This window comes from Cucurbita pepo, chromosome LG15 (genome assembly GCF_002806865.2).
Source record: "Cucurbita pepo subsp. pepo cultivar mu-cu-16 chromosome LG15, ASM280686v2, whole genome shotgun sequence".
NCBI lineage: Eukaryota > Viridiplantae > Streptophyta > Magnoliopsida > Cucurbitales > Cucurbitaceae > Cucurbita > Cucurbita pepo.
Window position 1 is genome coordinate 1,432,236 of NC_036652.1, and position 19,525 is coordinate 1,451,760.

The 19,525-nt window shown below is 35.5% G+C and overlaps 3 protein-coding genes across 3 annotated transcripts; 1 reads left to right on the forward strand and 2 right to left on the reverse strand.

Moving 5' to 3' along the window:
• Positions 1-8,098: 8,098 nt before the first annotated feature.
• LOC111776337 (NAC transcription factor 25-like) lies at positions 8,099-8,754 on the reverse strand. The gene is made up of 2 exons (XM_023655767.1): positions 8,387-8,754; positions 8,099-8,294 (listed from the first exon to the last, which is right to left on the reverse strand). Exons 1-2 carry the CDS (start codon positions 8,752-8,754, stop codon positions 8,099-8,101), a joined length of 564 nt encoding a protein of 187 aa, XP_023511535.1.
• Positions 8,755-12,627: 3,873 nt separating this feature from the next.
• LOC111776338 (NAC transcription factor 25-like) lies at positions 12,628-13,283 on the reverse strand. Its single transcript, XM_023655769.1, has 2 exons — positions 12,916-13,283; positions 12,628-12,823 (listed from the first exon to the last, which is right to left on the reverse strand). The coding sequence occupies exons 1-2, from the start codon at positions 13,281-13,283 to the stop codon at positions 12,628-12,630; spliced, it is 564 nt and encodes a 187-aa protein (XP_023511537.1).
• Positions 13,284-15,664: 2,381 nt separating this feature from the next.
• LOC111776321 (isoflavone reductase homolog) lies at positions 15,665-19,031 on the forward strand. Its single transcript, XM_023655746.1, has 4 exons — positions 15,665-15,996; positions 16,797-17,037; positions 17,476-17,679; positions 18,647-19,031. Exons 1-4 carry the CDS (start codon positions 15,676-15,678, stop codon positions 18,808-18,810), a joined length of 930 nt encoding a protein of 309 aa, XP_023511514.1. The 5' UTR covers positions 15,665-15,675; the 3' UTR covers positions 18,811-19,031.
• Positions 19,032-19,525: the final 494 nt, after the last annotated feature.

The following is a 19,525-nucleotide window of genomic DNA, read 5'->3' on the forward strand; positions in this document are numbered from 1 at the left end:
CACCATGCATCCTCATTTTACTTGCAAGACTTATAACCTTGCCAATATAATCATTCACCGTTTCTCCCTTTTGCATTTGGAGAATTTCAAAGTCTCTTCTGACGGCTTGTAGTTGAGCACGTTTTACTCTCGTTGAGCCTTGATACTTCCTCCTCATAGAATCCCAAATTTCCTTGGATGTCTTCTTCTGAAGCATTGTTTCCAAGATAGTTCTATCAATGGACTGAAATAAATAGTTCTTGACCTTCAGGTCCTTCAACTTCGATGCTGCCAACAGTTGCTGTTGATCAGCTGAGAGTACCTCGCCTTCATTTTGCTCTTCATAACCCGTCTCCACCATATCAAAGAACTCCTTTGATCTGAGAAAATTTTCCATCAACATCGCCCAATGATCATAGTGACCATCGAACCTCGGGATGGCGGGCTGAACGTAGCTCTCAACTTATTTTTCTGCTGCCATTTTTGCTGCTGCAAGACTGCTCTGATACCAGTTGTTGGTGACAACAGAAAACTGAAGTGAGATTGAGAGGAGGAGTGATTTGAATGATGGGGAGGGAGGTCCTTTTATAGGGGGATTCTCGGAGTTGGTTGGGATTTTTGTGGATGAAATTGAATTCACCTCCTCCTTCTCTTCCGTAGTAACTAATTCAAACTTCTATTATTAGCTTCAACAAATGCAAGCACATGCAATTTGGTGAGACCTATCATTTCAAAAACATCATGGCATGGCATGGTCTCAAGTAGCTTTCCGGTCCGGGTAAAAATGGATGTGCAGTACTTCTCTACACGTTGCTCACGCATGCCAACATGGGCTCGCTACTCCTTGGGTCTGGCTCGTCAGACTAGCACTTGCTAATGAGCTGCTGAACACCATGGAGGGAAATGATTAGCATAACATCGTGACGAACATAAATGTCGTAAATAATAAGGTATGCGTTCGTACTAATCATAACAGAAAAGTATCCGAATAATATGCACACAAGAATGTATGAGATCCCCATAGCTTAAAATTCTTGAAATAAACTGATGATGCAAGTCAAACCTCTGTTCATCTACAATATAATGAGTCTGTGAATTATGCATACATAATTTGTGTAAAGTCTTTTGTAAGTTGCATAGTTTACATGACATATTTTATAGAGGGTTACGCATCATAGATTATCATAATCATAACATATTGTCATAACATGACGTGACATGACATAACATAGTACTACATAATATTATTGGAATAAACTTAAATGCTGAAGGTTGATTTTTGTTTAAATAAACATAATGTCAACTCTAGTAAATTTATTAGGTTAGGAGAGTAAATTTGAAAAATTGAGTTGAAAGAAAAGGTCAAGAGTTTTTTTTTAGGGGAAGGATGGTAAGGGTTTATTTCTCTCGCCCTATTATTAGGAATAGAAAAGGTATTAATACCTCATCCCAACCAAGAGCATAGACCAAGACAAAAGAAAAACAATAAGTAGAGTGCAATAGAAAAAAGTTTTTTCAGTATTATTTATCTCTTTGTCTCTCCCCTCTCGACATCTCCTTCACAAGTATGCGAGTAGTACTTTCACAAAGCGGTATCGGAGCGTTCGATTGTTAGTGTGTGAGAGAGTTATTTCACGGATTAGTGAGTCTTATTTTAACAAATTGGTATAAGAGTCGATGGCGAATATGATGGGTCAAATGCCGCTACAGCGATTAACGAAGACGAACTACGAGAATTGGAGCATCCAAATGAAAGCTCTTCTCGGTTCTCAAGACGCATGGGAGGTGGTCAAAAAAGGTTTTGAAGAACCAAAGGATACCACGGGTTATACGGCAGCACAAAATAAAGCGACATTATGCATGTTGTTCCGGGCAGTTGACGAGTCGGGCTTTGAGAAGATTGTCAGGGCAACTACTTCAAAAGAAGCGTGGGACACTTTAGAAAAGGTGTTCAAAGGAATCGACCGAGTCAAGCAAGTGCGTCTCCAAACTCTTCGTGGCGAGTTGGAGAGCATGAAGATGAAAGAGTCAGAAAATATATCTGACTACGCGTGTACAGACTGTGCTAAACCAACTCAATCGAAACGGAGAAATGTTACCCAAGACGTGGGTTGTGGAGAAGATCTCGAGGTCATTAACCAACAACTTCGAGAATGTTGTATGTGCGATAGAAGAGTTAAAGGACCTGGCGATGTTCACGATTGATGAGCTCGCCAGTTCTCTCGAGGCACACGAGCAACGTAAGAAGAAGGAGGAAACACTCGATCAAGCACTTCAAACCAAGACATTAATAAAAGATGAAAAGGTACCCTACTCTTAAAATTTTAAAGGTAGAAGTCATGGAAGTCGCGGAAATGGTCGAGGTGGTCAAGGTAGCAACAATGAAGGATACTATAAGGAGAAGAGATAGTCGAGCCAAGCAAATTGGCCTGGAAGAGGATGCAGTCAAGGATATTATTCCAACATTCAGTGCTATAAATGTAAAAAATATGGTCACTATGCGAATGATTGTAACTCTGAAAAATGTCACAATTGTGGCAGAGTAGGGCATTTTGCAAGAGATTGTCGAGCCGAGAAAAAGGTGGAAGAAACGATCAACCTAGCTTTGGATGACACAACAAACGAAGACATTCTCTTGATGGCTCAAAATGAAGAGCTGAAAACAAAAGAAGACGGCGGTGCAAAAGACGATGGAAGTAGTCGTGAGGCGGTGGAAATTGTTGGAAATGAGGTGATACGTAGCGGATTTGGCGAAATCACGATATTGGAGACGAGAAAACCGAAGAATGATGAACAATAGGATAACAGAGAAGAGCTGAAAACAAAAGGACATGGCGGAGCAAAAGACGATGAAAGTAGTCGTGAGGCGGTGGAAATTGTTGGAAATAAGGTGATATGCAGCGGATTTAGCAAAATCACGATATTGGAGACGAGAAAATCGAAGAAGGAATGAACAATCGGATAATAGAGAGCTTGAGCTCGAAGAGAGAGAGCTCCAATGTCAGGAAAAGCAATTTGAGGAAGAAAGAAGAAATATGATGAGAATGGAAGAGAAAATGGGAGAAAAAAGAAAGATTGAAAGTGTAATGGCTAAGATCTACTGCTAGCAGATATTGTCCTCCTTGGGCTTTCCCTTTCGGACTTCTCTCTAAAGACTTTAAAATACGTCTACTAGGGGAACGTTTCCACACCCTTATAAATGGTGGTTTGTTCTTCTCCCCAACCAATGTTGGACATCACAATCCACTCCCCTTCGTTCATCCAATCGATGTGGGACCGCCCCCAAATCTACCCCCCTTTGTGCCCAGTGTCCTTACTGGCACACTCTCTCGCGTCTACCCCCCTTTGGGGAACAGCGAGAAGGCTGACACATCGTTTGGTGTCTGACTCTGATACCATTTGTAACGGCCAAGATCTACCGCTAGCAGATATTGTTCTCTTTGGCCTTTCCCTTTCGGGCTTCCCCTCAAGGCTTTAAAACGCATCTGCTAGGGAAAAATTTCCACACCCTTATAAATGGTGGTTTGTTCTCCTCCCCAACCAATGTGGGACATCTAAGAAAGGTTAGAGAAGGGAGTGGCTTAGCTGAGTGAGAGTTCTCTCTATCTCAAACACGAGAAGGAAGAGAATGGGAAGTTAATATCTGAGCTTGTGAAAAAATTGAAGAAGGTATAGAGAAAGATAATGGCTTGTTAATGGAGATTGATGCTCTAGTGGAAGAGCTAGTGAGGGAGGAGAAAGATTGGGAGTGGCTTAGTTGAGTGAGAGTTCTCTCTATCTCAAACACGAGAAGGAAGAGAATGGGAAGTTAATATCTGAGCTTGTGAAAAATTGAAGAAGGTATAAAGAAAGATAATGGCTTGTTAATGAAGATTGATGCTCTAGTGGAAGAGCTAGTGAGGAAGGAGAAAGATTTAGAGATGCTAACTCAACAGAGAGACTCACTCGACGTGAACCTAAATCGGGTCCAACAGGAGGCAGTGAATTTATGACACACGATTGATGAAGGAAGAAAAAATGGAAGTGGAACATGTCGTTGTGGACTTGTGAAGGGAATTTAGTAAACTGAAAGAAGCTATGACGTTTGAGTCGAGCGTGGTTGAGAACAGGAGAAATGAGGAGTTGGTGTCTCAAATGGGCTGTTCTCGAGAAGCTCCAAATGAAGTCTCGTCAGAAAAGGACGAGCTTAATTTGCTGCTCGAGGACAAAGAGAAGAAATTGACGAAACTATGACTGAGCTCGAGAAAGCGAAAACGACGCACATGAAATCGTTGAATATATAGCATTTAAGTTTATGGGGAGTTTTGTTGGAATAAACTTAATTGCTGAACGTTAGTTTTTGTTTTAAATAAACTTAATGTCAACTTTAGTAAATTTATTAGGTTACCAAAGTAAATTTGAAAAAGACATTTAAAGAAAAGGCCCAGAGTTTTTTAGTGGACGATGGTAGGGGTTTACGAGAGTTTCTCTCACCCTATTATTAGTGATAGAGAAGGTATAAATACCTACTCATCTTCGTAAAGTAAGAGCAATAGCAAGAGAAAACAAAAACTAGAAGTACAGTGAAATAGGAAAATGTTTTTTTTAGTATTCTCTGTCTCCTTGTCTCTCTCCTCTCGACATCTCCTTCACAAGTACGCGAGTAGTACTTTCACGAAGCATTATCGGAGCGTTCGATTGTTAGTGTGTGTAAGAGTTATTTCACATATTAGTGAGTCTTATTTTAACCGATATAACATGGGATAGTAAAACTTAGTATAACATAGCATAACATGACATAGCATAATAATCATGACATGTGTTGGGGCCATATGACACGAATCATCCTTCATAATAAAATTTAACCAACCAAGTCAATAGTAGAGCCACTTCATCATCGTACTTAATAAAATTTATCCAACTAAGCCAACAGTAGAGCCACTTGCTTTGTTGGCCTGAACCAAAATAACTAAGTAATCCTAAACCTTGTTCGAAATCGCTCCTTAAAGTCCAATTCCACCTACGTAAACCCATGTCATCAGGTCAGAGCGATATATAATTTAATTCATCAAACAGTGTCAACTAATTCAACATTTAACCAAAATGTAACCTAAATTCATTTTGACTTCAATTGCTCCCAAAAGCATAAAAAAACAGCTCGAAAATGGTCTAAAATATTAGGAACAAGTCCAAAAACTTTAAATAAATCCAAGCCGAGCCAAATATGTCGACTAATCCGAATTGGAGTCGTTGAGCAATGCCGAAGTTAAGGGAAAGGTGTGGGTCGAAGCCATGTCGATCGAAGTCGTGCTGAAGTTAGGAGAAACATGCAGGTACACTAGCGACCGGGTCGGGTATGCAGAGCAGACGCGAGGATCATAACCGAGTTGAGGCACGTGGGGAACAGGGTTATGGAGTGACGTGTAGATCGGGTCGACGAGTAGAGATGGACTCTGGATGGGTTTTGGGCCAAAGGTCATGGGTCGCGTGTACGAGCTTGACTGGGACGTTTTGTGGATTAGGCTATGACAAGTTTGGGTTGCAAGCGGGTGCAATTAAGTTTCTAACGGATTCCGAATATGGGTTTAGTCGACCCGAAACTGACTTGCACGTTCCTTTCGCGTTTTCTCTCTATATCCATGCACCTTCCTGTCTGTTCTTAGTCTCTCTTTCGACGATGACTAACACGTCTTCCGTTCACCATTAACTCCGATAGGTCTTCACATGTGCTTTTACTAGAGTCTACATCTCCACTCAATCAGAATTTATAAAAACTTGTCATTGTCATAATGAAGTGAAATACGAACTATACCTCTCAACTATCCCAAAGGCCAATTCATAGATTCAATGTGCCCATGGATGTACCTCAAAAAATTTCCATCCCAGAAATCTATTTCGGTGCACTCAAATCTTTCATCTCATCATCCATACCTTACTCCTACTTGTAAGACCTCATCAAACAACTTTAGTTACCCCTCATGAGTCAACAACAGATGGTGTATGGTGTAATGAAGGTGACTAAATAGGATATGATCACCCCAATTGGTAGGGGTGTACATTCAACCCCACAACCCAACAACCCGGACCAACCTAACCCCAACTATAAGAGTTGGGTTAGGTTGTGATAAGGCAACCCTAATCCTCAGCACAACGATCCAAACTTTTGTTGAAGTAAGAACCCTTGAATCAAAGTAATTAACAGCTCCTCATACGAAATTTGATCAACCGAGAGATAAGGCTCGAATCAGATTACCTCTTAGGATCGAAGATCTAGAACAAGATTTGGAACCTTGTTCTAACTTGAGTCACTACACAATTGAACTTGATCACGGCTTGATTGAATGGCCCGGATGCAATTTTACCACAAGAATTGCTACAAACTTAGAAATGACAAAATTGATGCTCAGATTTCTAAGGAAAACGTCTCAATTCGAGATCTTAATTTCATTTATTCACCAATCTGATTTTTATATAACATATCGTGGGTATTTATAGTCTTCTAACAAAATGTGGTCGGGATTCAATTCCGATCCCCTTTAATCTCACAAAGAACGAAGTCAATTTGACCATTTGACCATTACAAAATCAAAATGAAAAAAAAAAAAAGAAAAACAATAAAGTTTTTTTTAACGTTGATAGGTTTGCGTGCCTTAAGGAGATAAACTAGAAATCTATTGGGCTTCACTCGTCTAAGTTCAAAGCATGTGGTTGACATTTTAAAGTTTTCAACTCCAATCCAACCGTGCAAATATTCCATTGTTTATTTAATTTGATGATATATCTTTATATTTTTCTTATTTTATTCAATTCTCAATAAATATCGGTATCCAACTTTCTTTAGCTTTATGACAATGTTAAATTATGATATTTTTCTTACTTTAACTAATTCTCAAGAAATGTCGGTATTCAGCTGTCTTTAGTTTTATGACAATGTTAAGCTATGTTAATATGTTATAACGTCTTATTTATTACTTTTAATTTCTTATTTTTAGGGCTCTCTAGCTCTATCATAGTCCCACATATTGAAATTAAAATATTTTATAGTATTTTTATTTTTCTTATATACAATATCTTTAAGTAATCATTTCTATTATTTATTTAATTTGATGATCTATCCTTATATTTTTCTTATTTTAATCAATTCTCAAGAAATATCGGTATTCATCTGTCTTTAGTTTTATGACAATGTTAAACTATGTGAATAAGTTACAATTCTCGCGGGTTTTTTTTTTTTTTTTTTTTTTGTGAATAATTATAAATCGATTTGTGTTTGTTTGTGAACTCTTAATATATTTTATCTAATATTGTATCCCAATAATATAAATGGTGGATAAATAAAACTTTAAAAAAAATTTGATAACTCGATAACAAACTCGAAAATAGAGGGTTTTTATGAACTTTTATATATTTTATCCAGATTGTATCGGAATAATATAAATTGTGGATAAATAAAACTTAAAAAAAAATATTTGACAATTCGACGACCCAACTCAACCTAACTCGAACCATGTAAACCCATTACGAATTGGTTCATATGTTAGGATGGCGTTGGACCGACTTCACAAATAATGAAAAATATATATTTTTTTTTATTATATTTAATATATAAAATGTAATTTCCTAAATTTTGAAAAATAATGATAATAGCTGGAATATGCATAAATTTATTAAAAGTAAAACAGGTTAATATATTATAAGTTATATAATATTGTAAAATATTTAATATACAAAATTTATAATAATAATTAAGATTAAATTAAATATTTAATCCTTTAGTAATAATATATTGATGAATAGGCGAACCTAATTTTTTTTTTTTTTTTTAATTAAATTTATTATATTTTTTTCTTAAATTCGAATGGTAAAATTTGGAAGTTAAAAAAAATTAAGAGAGATTTTAGGCTTTTTCAAATGAAAGCACATAATTTTTTTTTTTTTTTTATAACTATTTTGGAAAAAATTATATCTATCCTCAATATTACATAAAATTAAGTAAATAACTAGAATCTCATAAAATTAAAAATTAAAAATTTATCAGTCAAATGGGTCGGATCATCTTAAGTGTTATTACTGTGTAGGTTGTAATGCAGAATCATATCTTTGATCGTCTCTTATTGCACGACTTCCATTATGAAAGAATTCAGGTGGTCATTCTTCTCTTGCTAAGTTGCTCCTCCTCGAGATTTTTTTGTAATTTTCTTTTAAGTCTTTCGTTCTTTTTGAATCGGCATAAAACATAATCTGAATCTACCGCTTGTTGTATCGAATCTTGATACAAGCTATATTCATGCATAATCCATTCCCCATGATGCTCGGGCAACTGGACATTCTCGTACCTAAAATGTATTCAATGACTTAAATGTTCCAAGGACACAAACATAAGGTTAAAGATTCTAACAAAAATTGAAATCAAAATGACAGAACGAACCTAAAGCGTTTGCAATAACCGATTATTGTTTTATCGGTTTTTGTAGCAAAAATTGGATTGGCCGAGTTCTCGCCACTCCATGTACCGTTGGCCAAGCCAACCTTGCGGTTGATATGCGCCGACAAACGTCCAGAGTTATTGGTTGACCTCTTGAGTTTGGTGAAGAAATAGAGATCTTCGCCGTCCATGCCTCCGAACCGTAGCCAGATTTCCCATGGCTCCATTTCTCCATAAAGATCACAGTCTAAGACTGCACGTTTGAAATATGGTTGCCCATGAATCTTCCAATGCAAGTACTGAAGAAGTTGTGGATCGGTAGGCCTGAATCTCACTCCCACGGGCAATAGAGAAGGATCATGAGAACCCATTAGTATTTGAGAAAGACTCTGTGAATGTATTTCTCGTGAATGTATTTCTTGATATTCTTGGAATGAGCTTTTTATAAGTTTATATGTGATTATTTGATTGTAATAGAAATCTCATTAAAATATTTTAAAACGTAAAAAGATAATTTGAAAATATCAAATTGTAATAGAAATCTAATCAAAATATTTTAAAACGTCAAGAGATAATTGTAAAATAAAATTTAAAAAATATATATATATATATTATGGTTATTTGATTTAATAAAAATCTGATTAAAATATTTTAAAATATAAAAAAAAAATATTTGTAAAATATGAAAAAGAATATTTTGTATTAATTTTTATTAATTGTTAAAATTAATGAATAAATAAGGTTTTAATTATTGGCTAAATTAATAAAAATATTTTTGAATTTTACCTTTTATCTAAACAAAATTTCAAAAAAGTAACCTTTTAAAATTTTAAAAATGGTTATAAAAATACTTATAATACATATTATTAATATTTTGTTTTAAAATAAAAATTTGAATTTAAAAATTACCATTTTTATTTTATTTTATTTTATTTTTATCAAATCTTTGCTTTTAAATGATCGAATACTTTTTTTAGGGACAAAAAAAAGAAAAATTGCAAAGTCAAATATATTGAAAAATGAGTAATGTTATTATGATATAGACTTGAATTCACCGTAAAATATTCTTGGACGGTTGTATGACTAATTTTGAAGTGGGAGAAGGAGAAGAAGCTTCTAAGCTTTATCCCGAAATGAACTATACTCGTACGGATGGTTATCTCAAGATTTATTTGAGCACTTTCATGATCAATTTTATATTATTATATGCATGACAGGATTAATGTGTATAAAGAACATCCGTTTAAGATATTTTAGAATGGTATCGAGAACTTATCGTTAAAAACAAAATCTTAAAACCTAGTAGTTATAAGTAATAAAGCGGAAGATAAATGATATAAATTAAATAATGACATGAACTAACCTAAGACTATTAAACAGACATGAATGTAACTACTCTAACATTGGTTCCTTGACTTTAATCGCGATGCTGTCATTCGTACATGGATCGTCTTACCTTTACTTGTTGTAAGAAATAATCAGGAAGTAACTCCACTCTTGGGGTAGGGAAATGCAAGCACATGCAATATGGTAAGACCTGTCATTTTAAAGACGTCATGGCATGGCATGGTCTCAAGTAGCTTTTCGGTTCGGGCAGCACAGGCTAATAGATAAGAGAGCGTCGGTGCGTAGGATGGGTAGTTGAATAGGGAGAGGAAGAAAGACTTTTTTCTCCTCTACACATGGCTCACGCATGCCAACATGGGCCTACTAGGTGGGCCTGCTACCCTGTGGGTCTGGCTCGTCAGGCTAGCACTTGTTAATAGGCTACCGAACACCATGGAGGGAAATGACCCGCTTAAAATCATAAGGTACACGTCCGTACTAATCATAACGGGGAAGTATCCCAATGCATATGACACACAAGAGTGCATGAAGTTCCCATAGGTTAAAATCATGGAAATTAATTGGTGATGCAAGTCAAACCCTCATTCATTGATAACATAATGAGTGTGAATTATGCATACATAATTTATGGAGATTATCATAATCGTAACATATTGCCATAACATGGCATAGCATAGTACTACTAGACATAACATGAGATAGTATAACTTTACATAGCATAATACAAAATAGTAATCAAGATAAGTGTTGGGGCCATAGGGCACACATCATCGTACATAATAAAATTTATGCAACCAAGCCAACCGTAGAGCCACTTACTTGGTTGGCCCGAATAGAATTTAGTAAGTAATCCTAAAGCTGGTTAAAAACCGCTCCTTAAAGTCCAATTCCACCTTTGTAAACCCACATCATTGAGTCACGACCTAGATATACAATTTAATTCATCTAAAGGTGTCAACTAGTTCAACTTTTAGCCAAATTTTAACATAAGATGACAAATACTAGGTCATACCGACTTCAATTGCTCCCAAAAACGTCAAAAACAGTTTGAAAATGGTCCAAAATGTTAGGAAAAGGTCCAAAAACATTAAATAAATCCAAACGGAGTCAAATGTATCGACTAAGCCGAATTGGAGCCGTCGAGCAATGCCGAAGTTAGGGGAAAGGCGTGGGTCGAAGCCATGTCGCTCAAAGTCATGCTAAAGTTAGGAGAAAGGTGCAAGTCACACTAGCGACTGGGTCGGGTATGCAGAGCAGACACGAGGATCATAAGCGAGTTGAGGCACGTGGGGATCAAGGTTATGGAGTGACGTGCGGATCGGGTCGACGAGTAGAGATGGATTCTGGATGGGTTTTGGGCCAAAGGTCATGGGTCACGTGTATGAGCTGGACAAGGACGTTTTGAGGATTAGGCTTCGACAAGTTTGGGTTGCAAGCGGGTGCACTTAAGTTTCTAACGGATTCCAAATCTCGGTTTAGTCGACCTGAAACTGATCTGCGCGTTCTTTTCATGTTTTCTCTCTATATCCATGCACTCTCCTGTCTGTTCTTAATCTCTCTTTCGACAACGACTAACACGTCATCTGTTCACCATTATCTCCGATGGGTCTTCACGTGTGCTTTTACTAGAGTTTACATCTCCATTCAATCAGAATTTATAAAACGTTGTAGAACTAGTTTATCATTGTCATAATGAAGTGAAGTATTAGCTATAGTTCTCTCAAAAGCCAATTCATAGATTCAATGTGCTTGTGGATGTATCTCAAAATATTCTCATCCCAAAAATCTATTTCGGTGCACTCAAATATTTCATCTCATCATCTATAGCTTACTCTTACGTGTAAGGCCTCATCAAACAACTTTAGTTACCCCTCATCAGTGAGAAACAAATGGTGTATGGTGTAACGAAGGTGCGTATCTAGGATATGATCACCCCAATTGGTTGGGGGTGTACATTCAACTTGACAATCCGACAACCCGGATAGACCCAACCCGAACTATAAGGGTTGGGTTGGGTTGGATTAACATTTCGGGTAGAGTTTGGTTCATTTTTCTGAACTCGAATTGAATCGGTTCGGTTTCGAGTTCGTGGATCAAACCTTCGGGTTGACCCGAGCCAATTAAAAATATATAAATTATATTAAGAATCCGTATTAATAAGTTTGCCAGAGTGGTACCTTGGCCTCTCTAAGGATACCCATGCTCGAGTATATTATTTTATTATTTTTAATTTCTTATTTTGTTTTGTTTAGGGCTCTCTACCTTTATGAAGATCACACGTATTGTAATTTAAATATTTTATAGTATTTTTATTTTTATTACATACAACATCTCTAACTAATCATTTTAATTGTTTATTTAATTTGATGATCTATCCCTATCTTTTTTTCTTATTTTAACCAATTCTCAATAAATATCGGATTTAGCTGTCTTTAGTTTTATGATAATATTAAATTACGTTAATATGTTACCATTTTCGTTTGTTGTTTTTTATTGATTTTTTTTATGTGAATAATTATAAATCAATTTGTGTTTGTTTGTGAACTTTTAATATATTTTATCTATGATTGTATCCGAATAATTATAAAGGGTGTATAGAGTTTTAATTAAATTTATTATATTTTTTCTTAAATTCGTCAAAGGCAAATATGGAAGTTAAAAAAATTAAGAGAGATTTTAGGCTTTTCAAATGAAAGCACAAAGTCTGTTAATTATTTTTAACTGATTAAAAAAATTTATTAAGTAAATAACTAGAATCTCATAAAATTAAAAATTAAAAATTAAAAATTTACGATTCAAATCTGTCCCATCATCTTAAATGTTAATACGGTGTAGGTTGTAAAATAGAATTATATCTTTAATCGTCTTTTATTGCATGACTTCTACCGTTAAAGAATTCAGGTGGTTATTCTTCTCTTGCTAAGTTGCTTCTCCTCGAGATTTTTTTGTAATTTTCTTTTAAGTCTTTCATTCTTTTTGAATCGGCATAAAACATAATCTGAATCTGCAGCTTGTTGTATCGAATCTTGATGCAAGCTATATTCATGCATAATCCATTCCCCATGATGTTTCGGCAATTGGGCATTCTCGTACCTAAAATGTATTCAATGACTTAAATGTTCCAAGGACACAAACATAAGGTTAAAGATTCTAACAAAAATTGAAATCAAAACGACAGAACGAACCTAAAGCGTTTGCAATAGCCGATTATTGTTTTATCGGTTTTGGTAGCAAAAATTGGACTGGCCGAGTTCTCGCCACTCCATGTACCGTTGGCCAAGCCGACCTTACGGTTGATATGCGCTGACAAACGTCCAGAGTTATTGGTGGACCTCTTGAGTTTGGTGAAGAAATAGAGATATTCGCCGTCGATGCCTCCAAAACGTAGCCAGATTTCCCATAGCTCTATTTCTCCATAAAGATCAGAGTCTAAGACTGCACGTTTGAAATATGGTTGGCCGTGAATCTTCCAATATAGATATTGAAGAAGCTGTTGATCAGTAGGTCTGAATCTCACTCCCACAAGCAAGAGAGGGCGATCATGAGAATCCATTAGTATTTAAGAAAGACACTATGAATGTATTTCTGGTAAATGTATTTCTTGATATTCTTGGAATGAGGGTTTATAGGGTTTGTATGTGATTATTTGATGGTAATAAAAATCTGACTAAAATATTTTAAAACGTAAAAAGATAATTGTAAAATATCAAAAAGAATATTCTTTTTAATAGAAATTTAATTAAAATATTTTAAAATATAAAAAGATAATGGTAAAATATTAAAAAAAAATTATGATTATTTGATTGTAATAGAAATCTGATTAAAATATTTTAATAAAATATTTTAAAACGTAAAAAGATAATAATAAAATATTATAAAAAAATATTTTATGATTATTTGATTGTAATAAAAATCTGTTAAAAAATTTAAAACGAAAAAAGAATAATTGTAAAATATCAAAAAAGAAAAAAGAAAATTGTATTAACTTTTTATTAATAGTTAAAATTAATCAACAAATTAGGTTTTAAAATATTGGCTAAATTAATAAAAATGTAATGGAAGATGATTAATAATATCTTTAAACTAAAAAAAATTAGTTTTAAATGATAAATATTATTAATTTTTGTTTTAAAAATAGAAACTTGAATTTAAAAATTACCCTTTTTATTTATTTATTTATTTTATCCAATACTTTGCTTTTAAATGATTGGATACTTTTTTTAGTGGACAAAAAAAAAATTGCAAAGTCAAATATATTGAAATATCAGTAAGGTTGTTAAGATATAGACTTGAATTCACCTACCTTATTTTATTTATTTTTTTTAATATATTTGAGATGAAATTAATAAAAAAAAAATTACATATTTTGACAGTAATTATTTAGGTCTCGCAGATCCTCGTGTATAACTCAACTTCATTAGGGGTTTCATTAGGGGTTACGTGTCGAATATTTTTAATATTCAAATTTTTTTCAAAATTTTATTTTTCAAGTAATGACAAGAACGTACGAGACAAATGATAGGACTCACACTAATTAAGTTAAAATGTCAGTATCGATATGTTTCACATTTGTTTTATATATGTGACGTTTTAACTGAAGTTATGTTTTAAATTCGCTTAATTAATTTATAATTAACTTATTTTATGTTTGATAATGATTTAAATAAGATTTTCGCTCAATTTATTTTTTGTTTAAAGAAAATTTTAATTAATTTGTTTCATTGGAAGAATATTTTAAAAAGAGTGAAAATAGAGAAAAAAAATAAATAAATAAATAATGTTTGTGTAGTTGTTGGGATGAATAAAGAAATAAGCAAAAACTCAAGTGCAAGTCATCTCAATATTCCATTCCCAAAATTAATGTATTAAAATATATATATATATATATATATATATATATATATATATATATATATATATCCATTATTATTATTATTATTATTATTATTATTTTCAATAGTTGTTATTTGTAGAGAATGTTAGGTGACCAAACTAAATTAAAATTTAATAACTAAATAAATAAGGATTAATTTCATTATTAGTTATGATATTTGTTTTTGGTCAAAGAAATTTGGTATTTGAAAAGGTTTCTAAAATTAATTATTCAAATATAATAAGATTAGGTAATTAATTTACCTATTCCTTTTTATATATTTATTTTTTTCTATTTTTTATTTATTTTTTAAAATTTTATATCACTAACATCTATTTCAATTTGGTAGATAAATTTTTTAATTTTTATATATTTTTTAAAACATATTTATTATATATATATATATATATATATATATATATATATATATATGTTGGGGTAGCACACGAATTTAGATAAGGTCGAAGACGGGATATAATATTTATTTATTGTCCCATTTAGCTAATGGAGAAAAATCTCTCTAGCTCTCTTCCTTATAAACAATGTTTCGTTTTCTTCTCCAACCGATGTGAGACCTCACAATCCACTCTCCTTCTGGGCTCCACGTCCTTATTGGCACATCATCTCGTGTCCACCCCTTTCAGGGCTTAAGGACCCCACAATCCACTCCCCTTCGGAGCCCAACGTTCTTATTGGCACATCATCTCGTGTCCACCCCTTTCAGGGCTCAGCCTCCTCGCTGGCACATCGCCCGATGTCTGGCGTTGATACCATTTGGGGTTTTCCATTCAAGCTTTCCCTCAAGATTTTTAAAACGTATCTGTTAAGAAGAGGTTTCCACGCCCTGTAAAGAATGTTCCGTTCTCCTCTTCATCGGATGTGAGATCTTACAATCATATTATTTACGACCCTAATTAGATATTGACGGAAAGCTTTGTAGACCTAACATTACTCTTAAAGGAATGAGAGTGGTTGGAGAAAAGTTAGCAATTTAGAATTGCAAGCGAAGCAAGAGAGAGTTTGAAGGCTATAAAGGGAGAAGGTGAGTTTGATTGGAAGAGGTAAAGGAAAGATGAAGGTTCTTGTGGTGGGTGGGACTGGTTATTTGGGGAAGAGGATTGTAAAGGCCAGCCTTTTGGAGGGGCACCAGACGTATGTGGTTCAACGGCCTGAGATTGGTCTCGACATTGAGAAGCTTCAGCTCCTGCTCTCCTTTAAGAGACAGGGGGCGGTTCTCGTGCCCGCCTCTTTCTCGGACTTTCACAGCCTTGTCGACGCAGTGAAGCGAGTCGACGTCGTGATATCGGCCATGTCCGGTGTCCATTTCAGGTCACATAACCTTCTCCTCCAACTCAAGCTTGTTGAAGCCATTCAAGTTGCTGGCAATGTCAAGGTTTTCTTTCTTACCCTCTTCCACTTTCCTATTCATATTCATATTTAGGATTGAAATTTACGTGTAGGACACTGAGCAGTGTACCAACGAGGACACTGGCCCCCAAGGGAGTGGATTGTGAGATCCCATATCAATTAGAGAGGGGAATGAAGCATTCTTATAAGAGTGTGGAAACCTCTCTTTAGTAGACCTAGACACGTTTTAAAACCGTGAGGCTCATAGTGATACGTAATGGACCAAACCGGACAATATCTACTGGCGGCTGACTTAGGCTGTTACAAATGATATCAGAGTCAGACACTAGGCAAGATACCAGCGAGGATGCTGGGACCCCAAGGGGTGGATTGTGAGATCCCACATCGGTTGGAGAGGGGAACAAATCATTCCTTATAAGGGTGTAGAAACCTCAACCTAGTAGATGACACGTTTTAAAATCATGAGGCTAACGATGATACGTAATGGACCAAAGCATACAATATCTGTTTGCAGTGGGCTTGAGCTGTTAGAGTTGACTTTGATCCTACTCTTAAAAAGATTAAAAATATTTAAAGTTTGTAATCGAAAAATATTTCTTACTGAACACTAGTCACGCTCTTTTTTTAATTCAAATTTAACAAACATATCAAGTATTAAACACATTTTTTACGATTGATAAACGAAATAGACACAAACTTTATACTTCATAAACTAAACTCTTAACCTACAATAAAATTTCTCGAGACTCAATTCGCTTTATCTTTTAGGTTGATCAGTGATTTAATATAAACGAACAGACTAATTTATCGAAATTCTTGATACAGAGATTCTTACCATCAGAGTACGGAATAGACCCAGCAAGAATGAGAGATGCACTCGAACCCGGAAGAGAAACATTTGATCAAAAAATGATGATAAGAAAAGCAATAGAAGAAGCCAACATTCCTTTCACCTACGTCTCAGCCAATTGCTTTGCCGGTTACTTTGCCGGTAGCCTGTCTCAAATGCACACTCTTGTTCCTCCAACACATCAAGTTACCCTTTATGGAGATGGCAACGTTAAAGGTAACCCACCACCAATTATTCTTAATATAAACTCGAACGCTTCTCTTTTTATTTTCCAATGCTAGGTGTCGATGAGGTCGGTAGTCAAACTTTTAACGTTTTGGTCAATGATATATTGTTAAAGAATAATGTTGTTTAAATATAGAGATGTTCATTTAATTCACGAGTCCCATCGTATATGGAGTGAAAAATCTCCGTTTAAATAGAGAATGGGAAGGGAATAGAAAGAGATTTCTCTCTATTAGCTAAACGGGTATTTCACGTTGCCCTTCCCACCCTGCCCACCCCAAGCCCTGCAAATTCCAAGGGGAGGATCTCGATTTCGATCTCCGTGAAAATAAGTGAGAAATTTTATAAGAATGGGGATTGATCCCGTCCCCACTCTATTCTGTAGACATCTTAATTGAAATATAAATAATTTTATGACAAAATTTACAGCGGTATACGTGGACGAAGATGACATTGCAACGTACATCGTGAAGGCAGCAACAGATCCTCGAACTATGAACAAAACAGTGTATATTAGGCCTCCACACAACATTCTCTCCCAAAGAGAACTGATTCAGAAATGGGAAGCACTTTCTGGAAAAGTATTAGAAAAGAACCGTGTTTCTGCTCAAGATTTTCTTACGAGGATGAAAGGTAAAGTTTTATATAATATATATAACACTCAAATTTTATATATAATGAAAATGTGATGTCCACCTCGGTTGGAAAGGAGAACAAAACACCCTTTGTAAGGGGTGTGGAAACCTTTCCCTAACATAGTTGTTTTAAAAATCTTGAGAGAAAGTCTAAAAATGACAATATCTGTTAGCGGTGGGCCTAAGCTGTTACAAATGGTATCAGAACCAGACACCAGGCGATTGCCAGTGAGGAGGCTGTTCCCCGAAGAGGGTAGACACGATGCGGTGTGCTAGTAAGGATGTTGGGCCCCAAAGGGGGGTGAATTATTATATCCCTCATCTGTTGGAGAGGAGAGCGAAACATCCTTTATAAGGGTGTGGAAACCTCTCCCAGTAAGGATGTTAGGCCCTGAAAGGGGGTGGATTGTGATATCCCACATCGGTTGGAGAGGAGAGTGAAACACCCTTTATAAGGGTGTGAAAACCTCCCGAAGGGGGGTGGATTGTGATGTCCCACATCGGTTGGGGAGGAGAGCGAAACACCATTTATAAGGGTGTGAAAACCTCTCCCTAGCAGACACGTTTTAAAAACCTTGATTCAGGAGGTGGATTGTGATGTCCCACATCGGTTGGGGAGGAGAGCGAAACACCATTTATAAGGGTGTGAAAACCTCTCCCTAGCAGACACGTTTTAAAAACCTTGATTCAGGAGGTGGATTGTGATGTCCCACATCGGTTGGGGAGGAGAGCGAAACACCATTTATAAGGGTGTGAAAACCTCTCCCTAGCAGACACGTTTTAAAAACCTTGATTCAGGAGGTGGATTGTGATGTCCCACATCGGTTGGGGAGGAGAGCGAAACACCATTTATAAGGGTGTAAAAACCTCTCCCTAGCAGACACGTTTTAAAAACCTTGAGAGAAAGTCTTAACGGTGGACCTGTATTCAAAAATAAAAAATAAAAAAGTATAATATTGATGCAGATCTGGACATAGCACAGCAGGCTGGAGTGGGACATTTCTATCACATATTCTTTGAAGGTTGTTTGACAAATTTTGAAATAGGAGAAGGAGAAGAAGAAGCTTCAAAGCTTTATCCAGAAGTGAACTACACTCGCATGGATGACTATCTCAAGATCTTCTTATGAGCACTTTAATGATTATCAACTTTATATGCAAAATGAAAATACTGTTAAATTTCTACTCTTTTTTCTTTTTAGTTTCCTTGTCGTGCCAAAAATATTTGGATTTGGATCCAATCCGTTACTTCATGACTTACTTCTCGATGAATGATATACTACCTACTATGTCAGTCGGTTGGTAGGCATGTTCAATAAATAATATGTGTTCCCAAAGAGCAATTCCTTTAGCTATGGCCTACTAGAGATTCCACATCGATTTGGGAGGAAAACGAAAAAAATTTTATAAGGGTATGAAAACTTCTTCCTAGCAAACGCGTTTAAGACCCTTGAGGGGAAGCCCGAAAGGGAAAGCCCAAAGAGGACAATATCTACTAGCGGTAGGCTTGAGCCGTTACATACGGTATCTAGTTGAAATTTCGAATTTGTTGAGTGCACTTATTAAGAAAAATATTTGGATTTGGATTCAATCCATTACTTCATGACATACTTCTCGATGGATGATATACTTACCTACTATACCGATCAGATGGTAGGCAAGTTCAATAAAGAACATGAGTTCCCAAGGAACAATTCCTTTAGCTAAGGCCTATTATTATAGTGTGAGATTCCACGTCGATTGGGGAGGAGAAGGAAAGGGTGTGAAAACCTCTTCCTAGCAGACGCGTTTTAAAATTCTTGAGAGAAAGCCGGAAAGGGAAAGTCCAAATATGACAATATCTGC